Below are 20,289 nucleotides of genomic sequence, written 5' to 3'. Positions count from 1 at the left end.
TGCGATCTCGGATGCAGCCTCTTACTTCAGCAATAAAAACAACAAAATAATTGCAAATGTGATGTTTCGCTAAAGTATTTTTGGCTTATTATGGTTGAATTAGATCATCAAAGGTCAGCAGCAAAGACATTGGAAAATAAAGTGAGATGAAATACAAAGTATATTTGTATAATTTAACATTTAATTATCTCACGTTTGTGTAATATTCTGAGTTCGCATTTCCCTGTCTTTATTCATTTAGAGAAAAACTGAAACGGTTTGTGTGCAAGTGAGATGAATAAATGCATGATCACATTTAGTCTAGAACTAAAATAACCATCATGTCCCTCCACATGGTGACAGTCAATAAATGGGAAAACAAAGTAACAGTCTGGTATTTTGTTGTAAATTTAAAAATAATGTTACTTGAAAAAGTAATCTGATTACGTATATCTCACGTTGCTTGCAAAGCATTACCACCAACACTGTTAGGGTTATAATAGGCTTTCTTTAAAATTATAATTCAGAAATTTTCTCAATATTCAGTAGATTATACTAAACCTAATAACGCTCATAAACAGCTTTCATGCATAATTTACATTTACATTTATTCATTTAGCAGACGCTTTTATCCAAAGCGACTTACAAATGAGAGACAATAGAAGCAATTAAACTAGACAACCGTATGTAAGTGCTATGACCCTTCACAGTACAATGCAACGCGCATTTTTTTTTTTAATAGAATAGATAAGAAAGTGTTAGTAGTGCTGAATCAAGTGCTCAAGTGCTGCCGAAAAAGATACGTCTTCAGCAGTTTCTTAAAGATGGCTACAGACTCAGCAGCTCTGGCTGAGTTAGGCAGATCATTCCACCAGCAGGGAACAGTAATATGTCGTCAGTGAGTGATGCTCAGAAATATAATGGAGCTGTCATCTCATATGATGCTTTGCTCAATGTTTCCATGAGTCTAGACACACTGCTGTACTGTGAGCAGAAATAACCTTCACAAACATGCCTGTGGATGGGTGGTATAAGCAGTCGTTGGCTGTGAGATTGTGATTTTCCATAACAGCACAGATTTATTAGCAGTAGTGCTGCATGAGCCGCTGGCAGTAACGGTAACACGGATCCATTGGTTCTTCAGCCGCTGTTTCATGGCGTCTGGCCCTCAAAGCCTTATGGGATACTGGAGAGTGATGTCATGTGGAGGGGTCCAGCTGATTTTTATGCTCCCACATTATATGACAAATATGACAGCAAATAGTTTGGAATAATTAAGATTTAAATAAATAAATGTTTTTGAAAGTAATCTCATGCTCACCATTCAGGGCTGCATTTATATTTTATAAAAAATACAGTAAAAACTGTAATATTGTGAAATATTATCACAATTCAAAATAACGTTTTCTGTTTAAATATATTTTAAAATGTAATGTATTACTTTGATGTCAAAGCTGAATTTTCAGCATCATTGCTCCAGTCTCCAGTGTCACATGATCCTTCAGAAATCATTATATTTATGAGATTTGCTGCTCAATAAACTTTTCTTATTATTATCAAGGTTGAAAACTGTTTTTGGCTGTTTAATTTTGTTGTGGAAACTGTGATACACTACTGATCAAAAGTTTGGGTTAAGTAGTTTTTTTTTAAGATAGTCTTTTATTTATCAAGGACTATCAATTGATTGACGCTAAAGATATTTGTAATGTAATATTTCTATTTCAAATAAATATTCTTTTGAACTTTCTATTCATCAAATAATTCTGACATAAATGTAGCATGGTTTCCAGAAATAAAGAAAAAAACAGCAACACAACTTATAAGAATCATTATTAATAGCATCAAATTAGCATATTTGAATGATAACAATTCACCATTACAACAAATATGAATTGTCTTTCAATTGCAATGCACAAACCATCTTGAATGTTATGTATGATAATGGCCTTAATAGTGAATATATCATATACTTTCTGTTTCATTTATGGGATAAAAAGATAGTTGTAAAATATAGTTGTGACGGGTTTAACTGCAGCCACTGTGGTGGATGATATTTTAGTGTCATCGTAAAACACATAAAAGTCAAGTTGTCGAGTCTGTCAACAAAGTACAGAAGCTCAAAGAGCATTTTTAACATACGTTGAATGACAGTTTGTTTAAAGCACTAAAGCAGTCCACCTGTGCTCGTCTGTGTTGCACCACATGTGGCAGAAATGATCTGAGAGGCATTTATTAGATATATCAGACAATTAGAGCCTCGTATTGGTGCAGTGCGGTGTGATGACTTTATTTCCATTTCAGCAGGTGTCAAAGTTCCAGGAACTGACACGGTATCGACTAGCGGTGTTGCTCCAGTGGCCTCCAAAAAAGTATTCAGACACTTAAAATGTCTGAACCTAATCGCATGATGTATATCGAGTCCAACCTTTAGTTACAACTGATAATCGTTTGTTTTCGCAGTTATAACTCCAGTGATTCAGCAGCTCTTTTGCCACTGCGGCTGAATAGCGTGTTCCGGCGGGAAAGTGACGTCAATGCATACCCTCTATTGTTGTGCAGAAAAAATATACTTGCAGTATTACATACGACGGGTCCCTATAATTTTTTTTACAAGAAATAATTAGAAAACAGACATTCTTTTTTTGTAATATTGTTTATAATGAATAGATTATGCAACAGAGGCTATGCACTGACGTCACTTTCCCGCCAGAACAGATTTAATAGAGAAACTGTGAAAACAAAACAATCAACTATCGGTTTAAATTAAAGGTTGGACTTACAATTTACCAAAGATTCAGTGATCCATGGATACTGACATGCAACCTGCAGGAAACGAGTTTTATGACATTTATATGTGCCTGATTTCGACGCCGGGGAAATACATAAAGCAAATTTGCCTGTGAATGCTTCATATAAATACAATATAGGTAGATCTAAATTTGGTTGATCACTTATAGGCTATCAATGTTATATGTATCGTCATATCGTCCAGCCCTAAAACTAGTTTTTGTCAGTGTTTATTATAAACGTCAAATTAGGCAGAATATACGATGGTAAATATTTAATTAATACGTTTTTAATACAATATATAACAATACAATATACAGGATATGAGGGTAGTGAATGACATCCCGGGTCAATAAAGACCCGAGGTATGTGTTTAAGGGCTAATTTTGGTTTAGTTTAAGTCTTTGAAATAAAGTTCAATGAACAGAAATGTTTTAGTTAACGATAATAACCCTGCACAGGAGTCCAAGCAGAGGAACCACAGGTGTAGTTAATTGCATTAATTGACAACCATAAAGTGTAAACGAAACGGCTGTTATTGTCAGACGCTTGGTAAGAAGAATCTGGCTTAAAGTAACAACCGAAACAGATTATGAGTCATTGCTGAGGAGTCAAGCTTCAGTGAAAGCTGTTAAACCCTTTACCCCATGATGGGCTTTTGGCTGCTTTAGAGTATTTAGTAATGAAGGCCTTTGATTGGACCAGCTCATAGGGACTGCGGTAACATTACCCCGGTTAGTGTAACGCTCTAAATATGCTGCAAAGCAAAGGGAGCTGCTGGGTTCAGAAGTGCTGTCAAATCCCCAGCGTGACAGTTTCTTTAGAGCTGGGCCTAAACAAACACCAGCCCAGAATCCATCAATACCGCACCAGCTGCAACAGATGCCACGAGGTCTCTGCATGTTGAACAGAGAAGGTTGTAGTGCTCTCTGTGTTTGTATGTACTGTAATAAATTACTGGGGTTACAAGCAAAGGCCACCAGTGACTTGGAAGGGGTTTCAAAGCACATTTTGCATTTGCAAAAAAAAAAAAAAAAAAAAAAAAATGTAAAGGAAGGTTGGGGAGGTGCTTGCTTGTTTAATCCTGTCAATCATATTTCAAGGGTAAATAACTATACCTCACTCTGGGAACTTTATTTTTAAACTGAATTGCTTTAAAGGCTAATTATCAGTTTTCTTTCTTTCGTCAAGTAGTCTAGAGGTCTTTCCTCAAGCTCATGCATTATGAAAAGCACATCAGATCTGTTTTTATTTTATTTTTAATCATGCTAGAGGAAAATCAATACTTACTTGTTTGACATTTAAGGGCAGTTTTATGTTCGTTTTTAGTGCAAATGGACAAAAAAATACTAAAGTTAATCTGGTATATTATGTTGCATTTAGATGTTTGCCATAAAGCTTTGAAATTTTGTCTCCACCATCTTTGACATAAGCAGCCATTTTTGAATTTTATAATTAAGTACAAGTAAACTAAAATGGTTATATTACTAATGTTAGTTAATACACAACATTCTCAAACACCAGATTTATCCTTGGATAATGTAGGACAGGCTTTAATATGGGTCTCATCATAAGCACACAGCAAATAATACAAACAGGTTGATATGAAATCTATACACATTTTATACAAATATATAATAGATATTTCAATAAACTTGGATAGAAACATGAGTAAAATACAACAGTTGTTTAAAATCTACCGTTCATCTACGCCACATTTAATGTCTGGTTGTCTTCTATGTATTCTTCATTCACTGGACCCTCATTTATCCTAGAAACAAAACTGATTGGCAAATCATAAAAGAATACAATATGGATCACTCCTGAAAGTGTTTGTAAATGTTGTGTGGAGGTAGAGGTTTGAATTGTGCGTGTTCATACCTGCATCAGAGATAACAGGAGAGGAGACGGTCCACTCGTATAGAAATAAATGGGACAAATTGTAATGCTCAATATGGCAGCTGTTGTCTTCAGTTAAAAAAAAGTCAACCACATTTTTGCCTTTTGTACATTTTGCACTCTATGTATGTGCATGGACCAGCCTGAAAAATAATTAATGTGCAATTTAAGCTGATTTGAAGCAAGATTTATGATGGCGTTGTCGTCCGATTTTGTCCGTGATATTATTTAAATAACATTGACCAAATGTTTTGGAAATTTTGAACAAGATGGCGTCTTGTGTCAGTGTCATTTATATTGAGCGTTACAATTATCCCTGCTTCCTCTGCCCTTACTATTGGTATAAAATAGTTTTTTAACAATAACAAAGATTTCAAAAACATTGTACTTTCACATAAATCACATCTAACCATGTGCGAATCAGATCCTGTAGAAAAGTGTTTTGTTAACAAAGGCTTTCTAAGGTCAAATAAACATACAGTATACACTACAAGTATTATGTTATATCTTGAAACCATCACATATAATATTTTTATATAAGCAATTAATTATTAATTGCTGTTAAAGCAGCCTAAATTGTATTTAATCCGCAATCATTCAATACTGTGGCAAATGAGTGATTCCTCTTTAAGATGTTACTTCGGAGAAGCAATATCTATATCAACACCTCTAATGATGTCCGTTCAGCCCACCAATCATCTGTCTGCATTGCAATTAGCACCACATTCTGATTAGTCATATAACACCATCACTGTTCATCACTGTGGCTGCTTCTGCAAGGGCTCGGTGTGGACGTGCTGACCTTCCCGTTTTCTCCCACCCATCCGTTGGCATCCTTCGCTCGTACCCAGTCTTTACCCACGTAACCTTTGACCTCCCCTATGGAGCACCTCTCACTGGCCTCCAGCGCTAACATCCTCTTGAACATCTGCATACACATGGGTGTGAACCTTTTCCATTGAGATGGCACGGGGGTCTTCGCCGGCGCTCTGCGCCAGTCTGCAAACTCCTCGTAGAAATCGTCGCTGTCGTTGCAGCGCTCCCAAGGGAAGAAGCCCGTGAGGATACAGAATAGAAGAACAGCAAAGGCCCAGGTGTCTAATGTGGGCTCCACTCTGAGCGGGGGGGCTTTCACCTCCTTCTGACCTTGCTCTAAGACCATGGCGCACAGCTCTGGAGCCATATACGGCAGCGTGCCTGATATGAAGCGGATGAAGGTTCCTTGTCTCTGGGTAAGGCCGAAGTCGGCCAGTTTGACCCGCCGGCAGTGTGTGTCCAGCAGCAGTATGTTCTCAGGCTTGATGTCCCGGTGGACCAGGCCACGCTGGTGGATGAACTCTAGAGCACACGAGATCTGAACGGCACAGCGCTTCACTGCGCATTCAGGGATGCCCACCTGGACAAGAATAGAAATACAGTACAGTTTATCAATTAACTTTTATCAAAAGTATGTTATATTGTACACAAAAATGGGGTGGGGGGGGGGAGACCTGTAATATTTAGTACATGGGGGGGGGGGACCTGTAATATTTAGTAACATAAAATAAATATGAAATATAAATGACAAAAAACTGATAAAGTAAGTATATATTTTTGAGTATATATACATATATAAATTATATACACAGTCAGACTAAAAATTATTCAGACACCATATATCATTTTTGATATTTTTTTTAATAGTGGGTGGAGGACACTATAGTTCATTTATGTAAGTTAGGATAGCAAGGTCTCTGAATACATTTTGGTTTGACTATATATATATATATATATATACACATTTAAAAAAATTTAAATTCTGAACTGAATTTGCTCAGTAATTTACTTTGGTAATATGTATATGAATAATAGTGTTTAATGTATATAAATAACATTTTGCTAAGTCTGCTTATGTGCAGGTACAAAACTTTGCCAAGACAACATCATTGCATTATAAATGAATCTACGGTTGCATGAGTTTAGGAGTCCCTGCTGTGTTATTGCCACTTTAAATCTTTCCAATCTTTCAGTACGTCTGGCTTAAGGTTTCACTGGATACGTTGAAGTAACAGAGACTCATGTTGTGACAGAGAAAAACAGCTGCTCTGCTCTTTTACTCACACATTACACCCTCCAAGATTTCCTAAGACATGTGAACATTACCGAAATATGTCAAGCGTACCTCCTGCTCCTTATTCAGTACGAAAAGCATGTGAACATGTTTAGCGTGCGGTCTGGATTCCAGATCCTTAAAGTCACTCCAGGCCTGCACTGGCATGTTAAGGATCTGGAGCTTTATTAGTCACATACTGTGCAAGGGTTTACTTCAGCTATAGGCACTTTACCACTGTGGACATAATAGAATAAACCTAAAATATACTTTTCTCACTAGTTTCTTTCATTTGTGTGCCCAACAGTAAATGATCCGATCAATGTCATTTTCACCATTCCACCATCTCAAATTATGGAATCACTCTGTGTTGGATGTTACGGTAGAGCAATTTTTTTTTATCCATATAGCTTATTTCATTCCTAATATTTTCTTAAAGTATCTGGAAGTTATGAAAGCCCTCAGAGGCCGTGCATTATTTTCTGAGACAAAAAAAAATCTGTACATCACCCATCATATCTCTAGTCCGCAATGCATTTAATAAGCATCTGTCAGACATCATTTTAAAGCATGCAGACATAAAATATACCACATCTGGAGACACACAGTGTCTGTTAAGACACATTTGTAACCTTCTCAAGTGTCGGACATTGATTTGGAAGCTATCTGGCAATGACAGATATAGAGCATGCAGTATGTCTGGCTATATATATATATATATATATATATATATATATATATATATATATAGAGAGAGAGAGAGAGAGAGAGAGAGAGAGAGAGAGAGATACTGTAGATATGCATGCAAATGATGCAAAAAGTACAACATATTATTTATTTATTTATATTTATATATATATATATAGTGTGTGTGAAAGTGCTTTTATTTCCTCCAAACCAAGAAAATATCATGATCAGATTAAGACAGAAATAAAATCTTGACTTATTTGGGCTTCAGTATTAAATATACACAGATAAATAATATTTTTTATACTTTTTGCATCATTTGACAATTACAGATTTATTGGAAACTATGCACGATTTAATATTGAAATGAGATATTGATCTTGATTTTACTGTAATATTTACACGGATTGTGGCATCATTTCCACCATGATCTTTTGACACCTTGTAATTTGTGTAAAAAAAGAAGAAGCATTTTTTAAATGCTCTTAATTAAATGTGACATTTAATGTATTTAATTTAATTAATTAGACATTTAACAATAATTATTTTATGATGATTTGTCATAGTGAAAGACTGAATGTCCGGGACAAAGGACAAATGTATATATAAAATGCCCTTGAAAAGTAGTAAAAAGGATGAAGTTGGTCAAAAGTTTCTAAATCAGTTTTAATGTTTGTGAGTTTTAAAGTGCCCGAGGTTGAAGAAAGACCCATGCGTCTGTGAATTGGCAGTGCTATGAATAAAGGGAAAGATCTGCTGATGTTTGAGCGGCACCCACCCGTGGCTGGATGATGGCGAACAGGTCCCGTCCTGTGACGAGCTCCTGGGCGAATCCGTAGTGCTCGTTGGACTGGAAGGCGATACCAAACAAGCCCACGATGCAGGGGTGGCAAGACAGATGCAAGGAGATGCAGTATTCTCTCAGGAAGCCCTGCAGTTTGGTCGAGGCTTTGGGCAGCACTTTGAGAGCCATTGGAGTCCCTGTGACACAATCAGCAGAGAAAAATACACAAGATCAGAGGACTTTTGGCCTTCGTAGATGGTGCACTTTGAGACATAAAATGATGACGTGTAGTCTTAAGTTTGTAGTGGAAAGTATTTTCACAGCTGTTATGATGTCTTGGCATTAAGATCTGTGGGAGTGTAAAAGAGGAGATAGTGTTTCATTTAAATAGCATTAACTCATTTCTGCTCTGCTCAAAGTGTTCTCTATAACAGAAGCATGCAGTAACTATCAAACTGTAATACTATAGTACTTTGACACACATCATGGCATGGTACTGAGGAAATTGCCCTAATTAGTATAATAATGAAAATTATTTTATGCTTCTGGTAGGCCTACACAAGTGAACTAGCTGTTGTATAATGTTTTTTTGTCAGGTGACCAAAAAATGTGCCTCAAGTGGTAACTGAATCTAAACAGATTTTATAAAAGTACCAAATATTCTACTTTAGGTTATTTTAGTAAATGAAACAGAAGGGTTTTTCCACTGGTAACATTTCATATAGTACGCCTGCCATGACCTCGGCATGTTCAATTCAGTGATTGGTGTCCAGTTACCATCTTGAGAATAAAAACAATTCTTATGCGTTTTCAGAAGCTTTATGCCGAACGTCACATGATCAAACAGGTTTCATGCATCTGCTTAGTGTTAACGGCAGTACTACTGACGCCAATGTCTAATTGGCTACAAAAGCTAATCCACTAATCTATAGTTCTCTTTTTTGATAGTTTTTATTTGATTTAAATATCTAAATGTTAGTGAGAAAAATACAAATAAAACACTTTTAGATATCAATTTGCATATGCAATGGACATCAGTTATGATCATCTTTGCTTGCTCCAGTTAGATTTGGCTGTATTTGGCCAAGCGGTAGTTTGGATGGCTCGCTAATTAGATTTCTCCAATACATAAAATAAGTACGTTTGACCAGAGTTTGTGTGGGGAGAATCATTTATTGAAGGTTTGTAGTGTAGCAGTTCTTCAGCAGCGATGTTAGCATGTCGTCCTTCTTAACCCTGTCTGTGGGGCAGAACTTTATAACAGAGACTCAATACACGAGATTTGTGTGGGTCGTCCTACATCAGTTCCTATGGGCCATTTAGTTCACAGCTTTACAGACACAGTCTCAGTGGATTGCATCTTGAGGCAACAGTAACAATATAATGCATCTGACTAAAGTCAACAGAAATACACATAATCTTTCACTCCTTTGAGAGTATCTTGAGAAGAACAGCTCTATCTATATTCGATGAAACACAAAAGACCTGAACCGGAAGCGATGCGACATGTTTTACAGAATACGGAAGTTCTTTGTAGGGCACAACCCCATTGCGGTTTCATTTTATTAATTTTTTATGCATTCGTCTGGACTCGCGCTCTCAAACATTTTTTGTCTTGTGTCGTATATTTATTGTGTAAGTGAGTGTTATAGTTTGTGAGCTTAAAAATGTACAGTCAGCAAGTCATTATCTTAAAATAAATCCATTCAGGGTGATACAAGACCCCAAAGGGGTTAGTTAAAAACCCTATTGCACTTTTTAATGCTGCGATCAGGTATGTATTGTTAAAAAAAAAAAAAATCATAGAACTTACTGAAAAACACAGTGAGTGACTCAATACTGTAAGAATAAAGGCTCAATGGCGTACCTTTACAGCGGTGGGTGACCAGCAGCACGTGGCCATACTTGCCACGGCCAATTTCTTTAATGATGTTGAAATGTTCTTTAATCTCGAGCTGACATAAGCTCTGAGATGTCAACTCCATCAGCTCGTCTATCAGACTGCCCTCCTCCACTGAGCCCAGTTCAATCATAGCACTGCCTCTCCTGGGAAATAAAGGAAACTCAAAGAATATTCAGCACTGTTCATTTTAGAGTGTGTAAACGTTAACAACACAATGCCTTTCAATAGAAACTGTGCCCAGCTTTAAATGTGCATTTGTCTATGTAGGCTATATGATTATTATTCAAATATATTATTAATATGATGTATAACATATAATATTAAAATAAAAACGTTCAAAATCACAAAAAAGTGTGGCTTAACTAACATACATTAAACTATTTTCCTAAAACTGTAAATTACATAACAGAAAGGACCCCTGTAGACCCTATTTGTAAGATTATGTCAATGTATTATGAAGAAATTAATGAATGAACAATGGTAAATAAATAAATAATATCTAATATATGTTAATAATAAAATACATATACTATATAAACATTAAATGTAACTTTACACACACACACACACACACACACACACACACACGCGCGCGCACACACACACACACACACACACACGCGCGCACACACACACACACACACACACACACACACACAATAATGACATATTACAGAAGATTTCTATTTCAAATAAATGCTCTTCTTTTGCCATTTCTATCGTAAAAATGTCTTATGCTTTCCACAAAAATATAAAGCAGCACAACTGTAGAACCTTTTAGGGGTTCCAAATACGAAGCGCCTATAGAACCTTTTAAGGTTCTATATAGAACCTTTTCTTCTAAGAGTGACATACATATATATATAATATATGACTGTGTACCAATTTCAGCAGACCACTTAATAAATATAAAGTTAAATTAATTAATAAATAACAAAAACATTGATATATTTCTAGAGTTTTCCTTTACATCATCTTGGAGAAAATAAATTTTCACCGAACAGCAATAATAAATAAATAAATAAAAAAGAATCGAAATGTTCATCAAAAACTGATTCTTAGCGTTTGGAACTCTTTTATTGCACATTCACATTGCAATAGCGGAGTTTCTGTTTGTCCTCGTCACTCACCGCTGAACAATCAACACATTCTTCCTCAGCTTCCAAACACTCACTACATACATTCCTGCTCTTGTTAAGCTCCTGTGCTCTCTGTACTCTGATACTCCACAAAACACGCGTGCACGACCTGCCGCATCAGGAATATAAATACAGAATGTAATGTGGTTATGTGTGGTATGTGTGATTATCGGTTATGAGCTCTTCCTTCCTTTTAAACTCTAAGCAGGTTGTTGTACATGACACTGCATGCTAATACAATGAACAGGAAAAATACATGATTCCATGTATGATGCTGTTAATAACTTTACTTAAATTAAAACTTATTTATAATAAATAAATATTTATAAATGTGCATGTAATTATTACTTTATTAATGTACATGTGATTAAATCGCACTATGTTTGTGTAATCCAGCCTTCTTTGTTGTTGCAGAAATCCTTTTAATATTTATTCAGCTTTTCAAAATCAACTCGTAACCTTGAAACTTGAAATAGTAACATCTTCTAAATCAACCGGTTTTATTCAAGTCAATAATATTATTTAACATCACAGAATACACCTGAATAAATTGATTTATTATTTCTATACCCACAAATTTGAATGCATTAAATCAGGAAGAAAAAGTTATTTAAGGTAACAATTGCATGTCACCACTTTAATTGTGTATCTAATCCAACCAAAATTGAGTTTTCCATCAATATCAATAGCAGTCTTCAACTGGATTGGCAATTTTAAGAAACATTTAAACCCACAATTATTTACAAATCACTGCAATGCAAATATTTGTAAATTCAGACTAGCACAATAACACAGTGTCCATATGCATGCACAATAATGCACAGGATTTCACTTAATCGACAAATCTGCCATTGTGTGTAGTAATCTCTCTCTCTCTCTCTGCCCTTCTCTCACCTCTCTGCAGCTGTGCAAAGGATCAGACGCAGCAATAGCAGTGCTGCAGCCGAAGTGACTGAGGATTCCTGTTCTAACAAGGGCTTTGAGCTCCTGCGACGCTTTATATGGAAGAAGCACCCACTCTGGGAAGAGTTACACTTCTCTGGTGCTGACTCCACCCATGTTCACTGACATATATCAGACACACAAGGCTGAGATGTCAGATCATATGTCCCCAGATATGTTTATGCATATTCAGAAGCACGCACAAAAACCTAAGTTGGCCTATAGTTTCTACAAAAACACTGCGTTCAAAACTTCAGAACTGGCTTAGGCTATAAGATGCAGAGTAGCCTACTTAATAATCAGTTGAAGCTGATTTAAAAAAAAATTAGGAATATGGTCATATGGTCGTTTATGCACGGTGTCTGTCTGTTTAAAGAACAGTTTATCGGTCTGATCGAAGGTGACTGTTACGTGTCAGAACGTAAATGTGGTTAACGAGAACTGTGAGTGTGTGCAGGTTTTCTTGTTGTGCTCTTTTCTTCTCTCTCTCTCTCTCTGTCGCTTTACGCTCGTTTGAGTGTAACAGGTGCAGCTGCTTAGATGGGCGGGGCTGACGGACTCGACGCGTGAATATAAGCTGTCTGGAAGGCTCGTTCATCGAGTTCCCCCTCCTGCTTCACGCTGTTGTTGAACGTGTGTTATTGTGAACGAGTTTTGCGCAACACTGTGGTGTTGAAAGCCGGTTGGCTGTCGTGTGTTTCTGTGATAGAATAACGCCTGTGAACGGCGTGCTGACTGTTAGCGGTATAGGCCGGTAAATGTGACGTCCTGCATTCTTTAGTAATACTGTAGAGAGGGTCAGAAGCGCTATTTTCTTTTAACCTTGTTTTCTCCTGTTTACTGGCTAGCAGGGAGGTAAGAATTGTGTACTTTTGTTTATTTCTGAAATCCAGGGAAGACGACCTAAATTTAGTTAGAAGACTCGTTTTTGTTTGTTATTTTTGCGGCTGACTGAACCCTCTCCTTTTTGAGTATATTTCACCTTTCAAAACGAATGAATTCTTACCCCTACATGTAACAATAAATATTGACTTTTTTTTGGGTTACCATGTTTCATTGTGTGTTTTAATGGAGCAGGAGATGGAACTCCGGGCGGCACCTTTTAATAGGTTTCCGCTCTATATGTTAGTGCGCGTGGCACGTAACATAATGGGGGCTCGTCATCAAAATTCATAAATCCTCAATCTCAAAAAAACCGGAAGCTTCAAAAATTTGGTGAGTAAAATTTAAGTGTTTTTTTCTTTTCTTCTTGTCTAACGAGTTAATATAGCCTAGTGGTGGGGAAGGGAATATGGAGAGTGAGGTTGAAGCTTTTGTTAACTCTCCGTCGGTGGAGCAGTTGGATCGCTTTAATAAAAAAGAATTACTGCAAATTGCAGAGAGTTTTAAAATATCCGTTTCGCCTTCAGCAGTAAAAGCTGATATCAAAACCGAAATTTTGTCGGAGATGATCTCTCTTGGTATTGTGACCAAAAAATCAGGGGTGCCTGCCCCACGTGAATTTGATCCTGTTATGGCACTGAAATTAAAAGAACTAGAATTACAAATTAAGCGTCAAGAGCATGAAACACGTGTCCTAGCTTTTCAAGAGTTAGAGCTGATTCGTATAACTAAACGGGAGGAGCGAGAACAGCATCCCATTGATGTGTCACAGGGTTTCCGTGGGTCAAGTCAGTTTGATCCAACCCGGTACATGAAACTCGTTCCCCAATTTAGAGAGTCGGAGGTAGATGCCTACTTTACTGCTTTTGAGAGGGTAGCGGGAAAGCTGCGCTGGCCTAAAGAGATGTGGGCGGTAATGTTACAGAGCAGCTTCGTGGGCAAGGCACAAGAGGTTTGTTCTGCCTTGCCCATTGAAGACTCTCTCGATTATGATGTAGTAAAAACAGCGGTTCTTCGAGCATATGAACTTGTGCCCGAAGCTTACAGGCAAAAATTCAGAAATCATGCTAAAGCAGCTAGACAGACTTTCGTAGAATTCGCGCATGATAAAAGAGCAATGTTAGAGAAGTGGTGTATTGCGTCTGATGCTACAACGTTTGAACGTCTCCAGGAGTTAATACTACTGGAGGATTTCAAAGGTTGTCTTCCTGAAAACTTAGTGTTGCACCTGAATGAACAAAAGGTTTCTTCGTTGTCGGAGGCTGCAGTGTTTGCTGATGAGTACGTGCTGACTCATCGAACCATTTTTCCCACGGCCCGTCAGAATCAAAACATTAGATCGTACGCTGAGAGGAATGCGGCGTTCGGGCGATCATCAAAGACAGACGCTCGTACGAGCGCGCCCGGGGGAAATTTTTCAAAACCCACAGAGTCTAAACGTGCGTGTTTCTTCTGTCTTGATCCCAGTCATTTAATTGCGGACTGCAAGGCGTGGAAACAAAAAAATGCGGCGGTTAAAGCGAAAAGCGTTGCACATGTGGTACTTGAACCGCAGGTAGGATCGGCTAAGTCGTTTTCGCCTGGGATGGAGTTGTTTAAACCCTTCCTGATGAGCGGTTCTGTTTCTATTTCTCCAGACAGTACGTCAAAACCTGTGTCTATGTTGCGCGACACTGGCGCTGCTCATTCATTTATTCGCGAAAATGTTCTTCCATTGTCCGCGGAGACGTATACAGGGACTGATATATTAGTTCGTGGAATTGAGCTAGGGTGCATTAAAATTCCTGTTCACTCTGTGTTTCTAAAATCCGAGCTAGTCTCGGGCATAGTAAACGTGGGAGTCTGTGTTAGACTACCAGTGGAAGGTATAGATTTCATCCTGGGTAACGATTTGGCTGGAGGCAATGTTTTTCCTTTCCCCGTAGTGTCCGAGTGTCCTGCGAAAGATTCGGTTTTGCTGCCTGTCTCTCCTTTGTTTCCAGCGTGTGCGGTGACGCGCTCACAGTCACAGAAATTTGCAGACACCGTTGATTTATCTGATTCATTTCTGTTACGTTCAAGACCTACGGAGTTGTCATTGTCAGTGAATGACAATGTCTTAGAAACGGGCTCTGACGGGCGTACTCAGCGGCAAACACTTATCGGCCGTAAACAACTTAGTATGGCACAAAAGTCAGATTCGTCTTTGTTGCGGTGTGTTGAAACCGCAGTAAAGACAAAAGATGATCTCGCTCGTGTAAGGATAGGTTATTATTGGGATGGAGATGTCTTAATGCGCAAGTGGCTTCCAATGGTTGAGGACAAAACTGACTTAACCCATGCTTATCAAATTGTTGTACCTATGTGCTATCGTTCTGTAGTGCTTGAACTTGCCCACGATCATCTAATGGCAGGGCACTTTGGAGTCAATAAAACTTTTCAGCGTGTTACGAAATACTTTTATTGGCCCGGAGTGAAAGCAAGTGTCGTAAAATATTGCCGTTCTTGTCGTGCGTGTCAAATCGCGGGGAAGCCTAATCAGGTTGTGCGCCCCGCACCCTTACGCCCAATTCCCGTGGTGGGGGAGCCGTTCGAACGACTAATATTGGACTGTGTCGGACCGCTCCCAAGATCGAAAAGTGGACACCAATATATTCTCACGCTGATGTGCGCTGCCACTCGGTTCCCCGAGGCGATTCCCCTCCGCAACTTAAAAGCCAAAACCGTTGTAAAGGAACTGATCAAATTTTGCTCTCTTTTTGGCCTGCCGCATGTAATCCAAACAGACCGCGGAACTAATTTTACATCAAAGCTTTTCAAACAGGTGCTGACTAAAATTTCGGTTTCACATCAGATGTCCAGCGCTTATCATCCGCAGTCGCAGGGAGCGTTGGAGCGGTTCCATCAAACGCTCAAAACCATGCTGCGTGTTTACTGCGTAGAAACGGGAAAAGAATGGGATGAGTGTTTGCCCTTATTACTTTTCGCCGTTCGTGAAACTGTGCAAGACTCTCTAGGCTTCAGCCCAGCGCAGTTGGTGTTCGGTCATGCGGTTCGTGGCCCCCTTAAGCTTCTGAGTGAACAAATACTTGAGAATGAGGTTGCGCTTGTGCCTGTAACTGAGTATGTAGATTCACTCCGTAAGCGTTTGAAGCACGCTTGTGATCTCGCGAAGTCGAACCTAGCAGGCTCTCAAGCTACTATGAAGGATTATTACGATCGCAAAAGTGTTGCTCGTTCGTTTGATCCAGGTGAATCCGTGCTGGCCTTGTTACCAGTTCCTGGGTCATCTTTGCAGTCCCGATTTACTGGTCCTTATATTGTAGAAAAAAAAGTGAGTGAAACAAATTATGTACTGAGAACGCCAGATCGTAGGAAGAAGAGACGAAATTGTCATATTAACATGTTAAAGCCTTATCATGCAAGAGATCAAGTTGAAGCGTCAGTTAAAAGTGTGACATTGGTGGCCCCTACTCTCCAGTGCAACGTTGAGGATGAAGTTGGAGGGAATATCCCAGCGCTGGTAGGAAGCTTGCAAAACTCTAGCGTACTCAACAATTTGCATACCTTCCTTAGTCACTTATCAGATCATCAAAGAGGAAGTATCGTAAAATTGATTGACAGTTTTCCCAGTATTTTCTCTGATGTTCCATCTCGCACAAATGTGTTGTTTCATGACATCGACGTTGGAGATGCGGCTCCAATTAAACAACACCCGTATAGAGTGAATCCTCAAAAACGTAGTATCATGAAATCAGAGGTTGAATACATGTTACGAAACGGTTTAGCGAAACCAAGTCAGAGCGCGTGGAGTTCCCCCTGCCTGTTGGTACCTAAGGCCGATTCATCATCTCGTTTCTGTACTGACTACCGGAAAGTTAATTCCGTTACCAAACCTGACTGTTTTCCTTTACCAAGAATAGATGATTGCATCGATAGAGTCGGACCTGCAAAGTTCGTTTCGAAACTGGACCTGCTTAAGGGCTACTGGCAGGTGCCCCTTACTCCGCGCGCTGCTGAGATATCTGCATTTGTCACACCTGACTACTTCTGCCAATACTCTGTAATGGCGTTCGGGATGCGGAACGCCCCGTCCACGTTCCAGCGCCTAATGCAGTTGGTACTGTGTGATATACAAAATTGTACTGCGTATCTTGATGATATAGTTGTGTATTCTTCCACGTGGGAAGAACATGTTGAAACGTTATGTGAGGTGTTCTTCCGATTAGCTGATGCGTCATTAACTGTGAACCTCACAAAATGTGAATTCGCCAAAGCCTACGTCACCTATCTTGGCAAACGTGTGGGTCAAGGTCAGGTTTGCCCACTAGATGCCAAGGTTGTGGCTATAACGGAGTTTCCTAGACCCACGAACAAACGTGAGTTACGCCGCTTCATCGGAATGGCTGGATATTACCGTGGGTTTTGTCGCAATTTTGCCACTCTTGTTGCACCTCTAACAGATCTTCTCCGACCATCACAAAGTTTTAAGTGGACTTCTGTATGTGAACGCGCATTTTCAGGAACGAAAGATCTTTTATGTAATGCCCCAATCCTGGCCGCACCTAATTTTGAAATCCCTTTCCAACTTGAGGTTGACGCGAGTATGGTTGGTGCAGGAGCTGTCCTTCTGCAGACGTCTGAAAAGAACATCAATAGACCGGTGTGTTACTTCTCGAAAAAGTTTAACAGCTGTCAGTACAAATATAGCACCATTGAGAAGGAGGCTCTCGCATTAGTGCTGGCAGTGAAACATTTCGAAGTTTATCTGGGGGGTTCTACGTTTCCTATCAGAGTGTACACGGACCACAATCCGTTGGTTTTTCTCAATCGCATGTACAATACAAACCAACGCTTAATGCGTTGGTCCCTCGCACTTCAAGAATTCAATTTGGAAATTGTCCATAAGCGCGGCGCTGAAAACCTAATCGCCGATGCGCTGTCCAGAGTGTACAGTACTGAATCTGTCAAGTAAGTGCGCATTAATGTGAGATCAATGTGATGTAACCATTAATCTTTTGGGGAGGGGAGGAGTGTTACGTGTCAGAACGTAAATGTGGTTAACGAGAACTGTGAGTGTGTGCAGGTTTTCTTGTTGTGCTCTTTTCTTCTCTCTCTCTCTCTCTGTCGCTTTACGCTCGTTTGAGTGTAACAGGTGCAGCTGCTTAGATGGGCGGGGCTGACGGACTCGACGCGTGAATATAAGCTGTCTGGAAGGCTCGTTCATCGAGTTCCCCCTCCTGCTTCACGCTGTTGTTGAACGTGTGTTATTGTGAACGAGTTTTGCGCAACACTGTGGTGTTGAAAGCCGGTTGGCTGTCGTGTGTTTCTGTGATAGAATAACGCCTGTGAACGGCGTGCTGACTGTTAGCGGTATAGGCCGGTAAATGTGACGTCCTGCATTCTTTAGTAATACTGTAGAGAGGGTCAGAAGCGCTATTTTCTTTTAACCTTGTTTTCTCCTGTTTACTGGCTAGCAGGGAGGTAAGAATTGTGTACTTTTGTTTATTTCTGAAATCCAGGGAAGACGACCTAAATTTAGTTAGAAGACTCGTTTTTGTTTGTTATTTTTGCGGCTGACTGAACCCTCTCCTTTTTGAGTATATTTCACCTTTCAAAACGAATGAATTCTTACCCCTACATGTAACAATAAATATTGACTTTTTTTTGGGTTACCATGTTTCATTGTGTGTTTTAATGGAGCAGGAGATGGAACTCCGGGCGGCACCTTTTAATAGGTTTCCGCTCTATATGTTAGTGCGCGTGGCAGTTTATCGGTCTGATCGAAGGTGACTGTCTTTTGCGTACTGTCACAACATCATCAGATTCTATTCTTTTCTCCATTCATCAGTTCTTTCATCAAAGAGACAGTGTTATTTTATAAGAACAACATGACAAAACCACAAAAAAGTCTTGTTTAGTTTGTCAATCAAAAGGGTTTCAAGAAATCCAAATACATTTTAATCAAATCCCTCATATCAGGATAAAATAGTTTAAATTATATTATTTTCTATAATTATCAGCATATTTAAGCTATAATTTATACTTTAATTAAATAAATTGAATTTCAGATTACGTATTTTAAGATTTTTTAAAACAATTTCTTCAAGGGCTTGAAGATGTCAATATTTTTTTCCGGTAACATTTTATTCCAAGCCAAGTGCACGTAGATACACATTTCTTCATGTAGCCTACTTAGGCTATAGTAATAACAGTAAATTATGCATAATTACAAGTAACTAACCCTAAACCAAACCGTAACCGTAACTCTCTAGTGAGTGCATAGTTAATTAATATTACTCAGTACTTATTTGAGTACAATGTAACTATGTCACCCTTTATTTGTTTTAAAGTGATCCTGGAAACTTAGCATATCATTACTTTGTCATTTATTTGTATTTTTTCCTTTTCCTCCTGAATATTTCCTTCTTTATATTTTATTGTATTACAGAAACTTAGGGGTTCGTTTTTTTCTTAATTTTTTTTAATTAAAGGGGCTATATTATCAAAGTCCCTTTTTTGTATTTCTATAGTCTTTGGCTATGTCAGAGCCCGTCTACGGAGAGCCTGTTCACTCCCTATTAAGTCCTATTGTACCGAATTTTGGTTGTAGTTCCACCAGAGTTCCACTGGGGGCGATCACCCCCGAGTGCAAAATGAATGGGAGTCTATGGGGCTAGACGGCTAAATTTGTCCCTTTCAGCCGATTGCCGTTGAGAAATCTCAGATTTGATTGTAGGTTTGGCAAGTTCAACATGGGTTATAGGTCTAAAATTGAATGAACGAGTACTTATGTCCTTTCGATTTCTTACAGGTTGAGTTGTTGTTGCCCATAACACGCTAGCATTCTGCTAACGAACGCTGATTGGTCAGTGAATGACCGCTTGATGGCATCATGGCATCCGAAGCGGGAACAGAATGTATTCTAGCAGAAACTCTTCTAGCACGTGTGTTTACCTGTGTCAGCTGTGCTGGCGATGCCTCGAGAGAAAATAAAGTGCAGAGCGCGAAAGCACCACAGTGGCCCTGTCCCAAATGGCGCACTTGATGTGGACTTTCGGTCTCGTGGACTTAAATTGCGCGTGCTCGCTGAGTCTACGAGTCCGTAGGCCGTCCCATTCATCATTTTAACGCTCTGAAGTGTGCTCAGCAGCGCCCCCTTTGTACCCTTGAAGCGGTCTTCCGCGAAGCCCGCATAGATGCAGGCTTCACGCACTTT

At 39.0% G+C, this 20,289-nt stretch overlaps 2 protein-coding genes across 5 annotated transcripts in view; one reads left to right on the top strand and one right to left on the bottom strand.

Annotated features, from left to right (window-relative positions):
• LOC307011476 (scavenger receptor cysteine-rich type 1 protein M160) overlaps nt 1–18,968 on the top strand; it is a 38,384-nt gene extending 19,416 nt beyond the window's left edge. For all 3 annotated transcript variants that reach the window (XM_079637189.1, XM_079637187.1, XM_079637188.1), the window contains 2 exons: nt 12,172–12,609; nt 18,860–18,968. In XM_079637189.1, coding sequence (XP_079493315.1) covers nt 12,172–12,335 — 164 coding nt within the window. In that variant the 3' untranslated portion in view covers nt 12,336–12,609; nt 18,860–18,968. The remainder of the gene's footprint in view (nt 1–12,171; nt 12,610–18,859) is intronic.
• Nucleotides 4,289–20,289, bottom strand: part of LOC307011478 (serine/threonine-protein kinase SBK1) — a 381,893-nt gene continuing 365,892 nt past the window's right edge. The window contains exons 1-4 of one of the 2 annotated variants that reach the window (XM_079637195.1): nt 12,162–12,273; nt 10,093–10,271; nt 8,220–8,422; nt 4,289–6,061 (exon numbers count right to left, since the gene is read on the bottom strand). In XM_079637195.1, coding sequence (XP_079493321.1) covers nt 5,414–6,061; nt 8,220–8,422; nt 10,093–10,258 — 1,017 coding nt within the window. In that variant the 5' untranslated portion in view covers nt 10,259–10,271; nt 12,162–12,273 and the 3' untranslated portion in view covers nt 4,289–5,413. Of the gene's footprint in view, nt 6,062–8,219; nt 8,423–10,092; nt 10,272–12,161; nt 12,274–20,289 lie in introns of those variants that run through there. The other variant, XM_079637196.1, reaches the window with a different exon arrangement.

This window comes from Phoxinus phoxinus (genome assembly GCF_949152265.1).
Source record: "Phoxinus phoxinus genome assembly, chromosome: 15".
NCBI lineage: Eukaryota > Metazoa > Chordata > Actinopteri > Cypriniformes > Leuciscidae > Phoxinus > Phoxinus phoxinus.
Note: the sequence above shows the minus strand (reverse complement) of the source record. Positions and strands in the feature narration are given on the sequence as shown.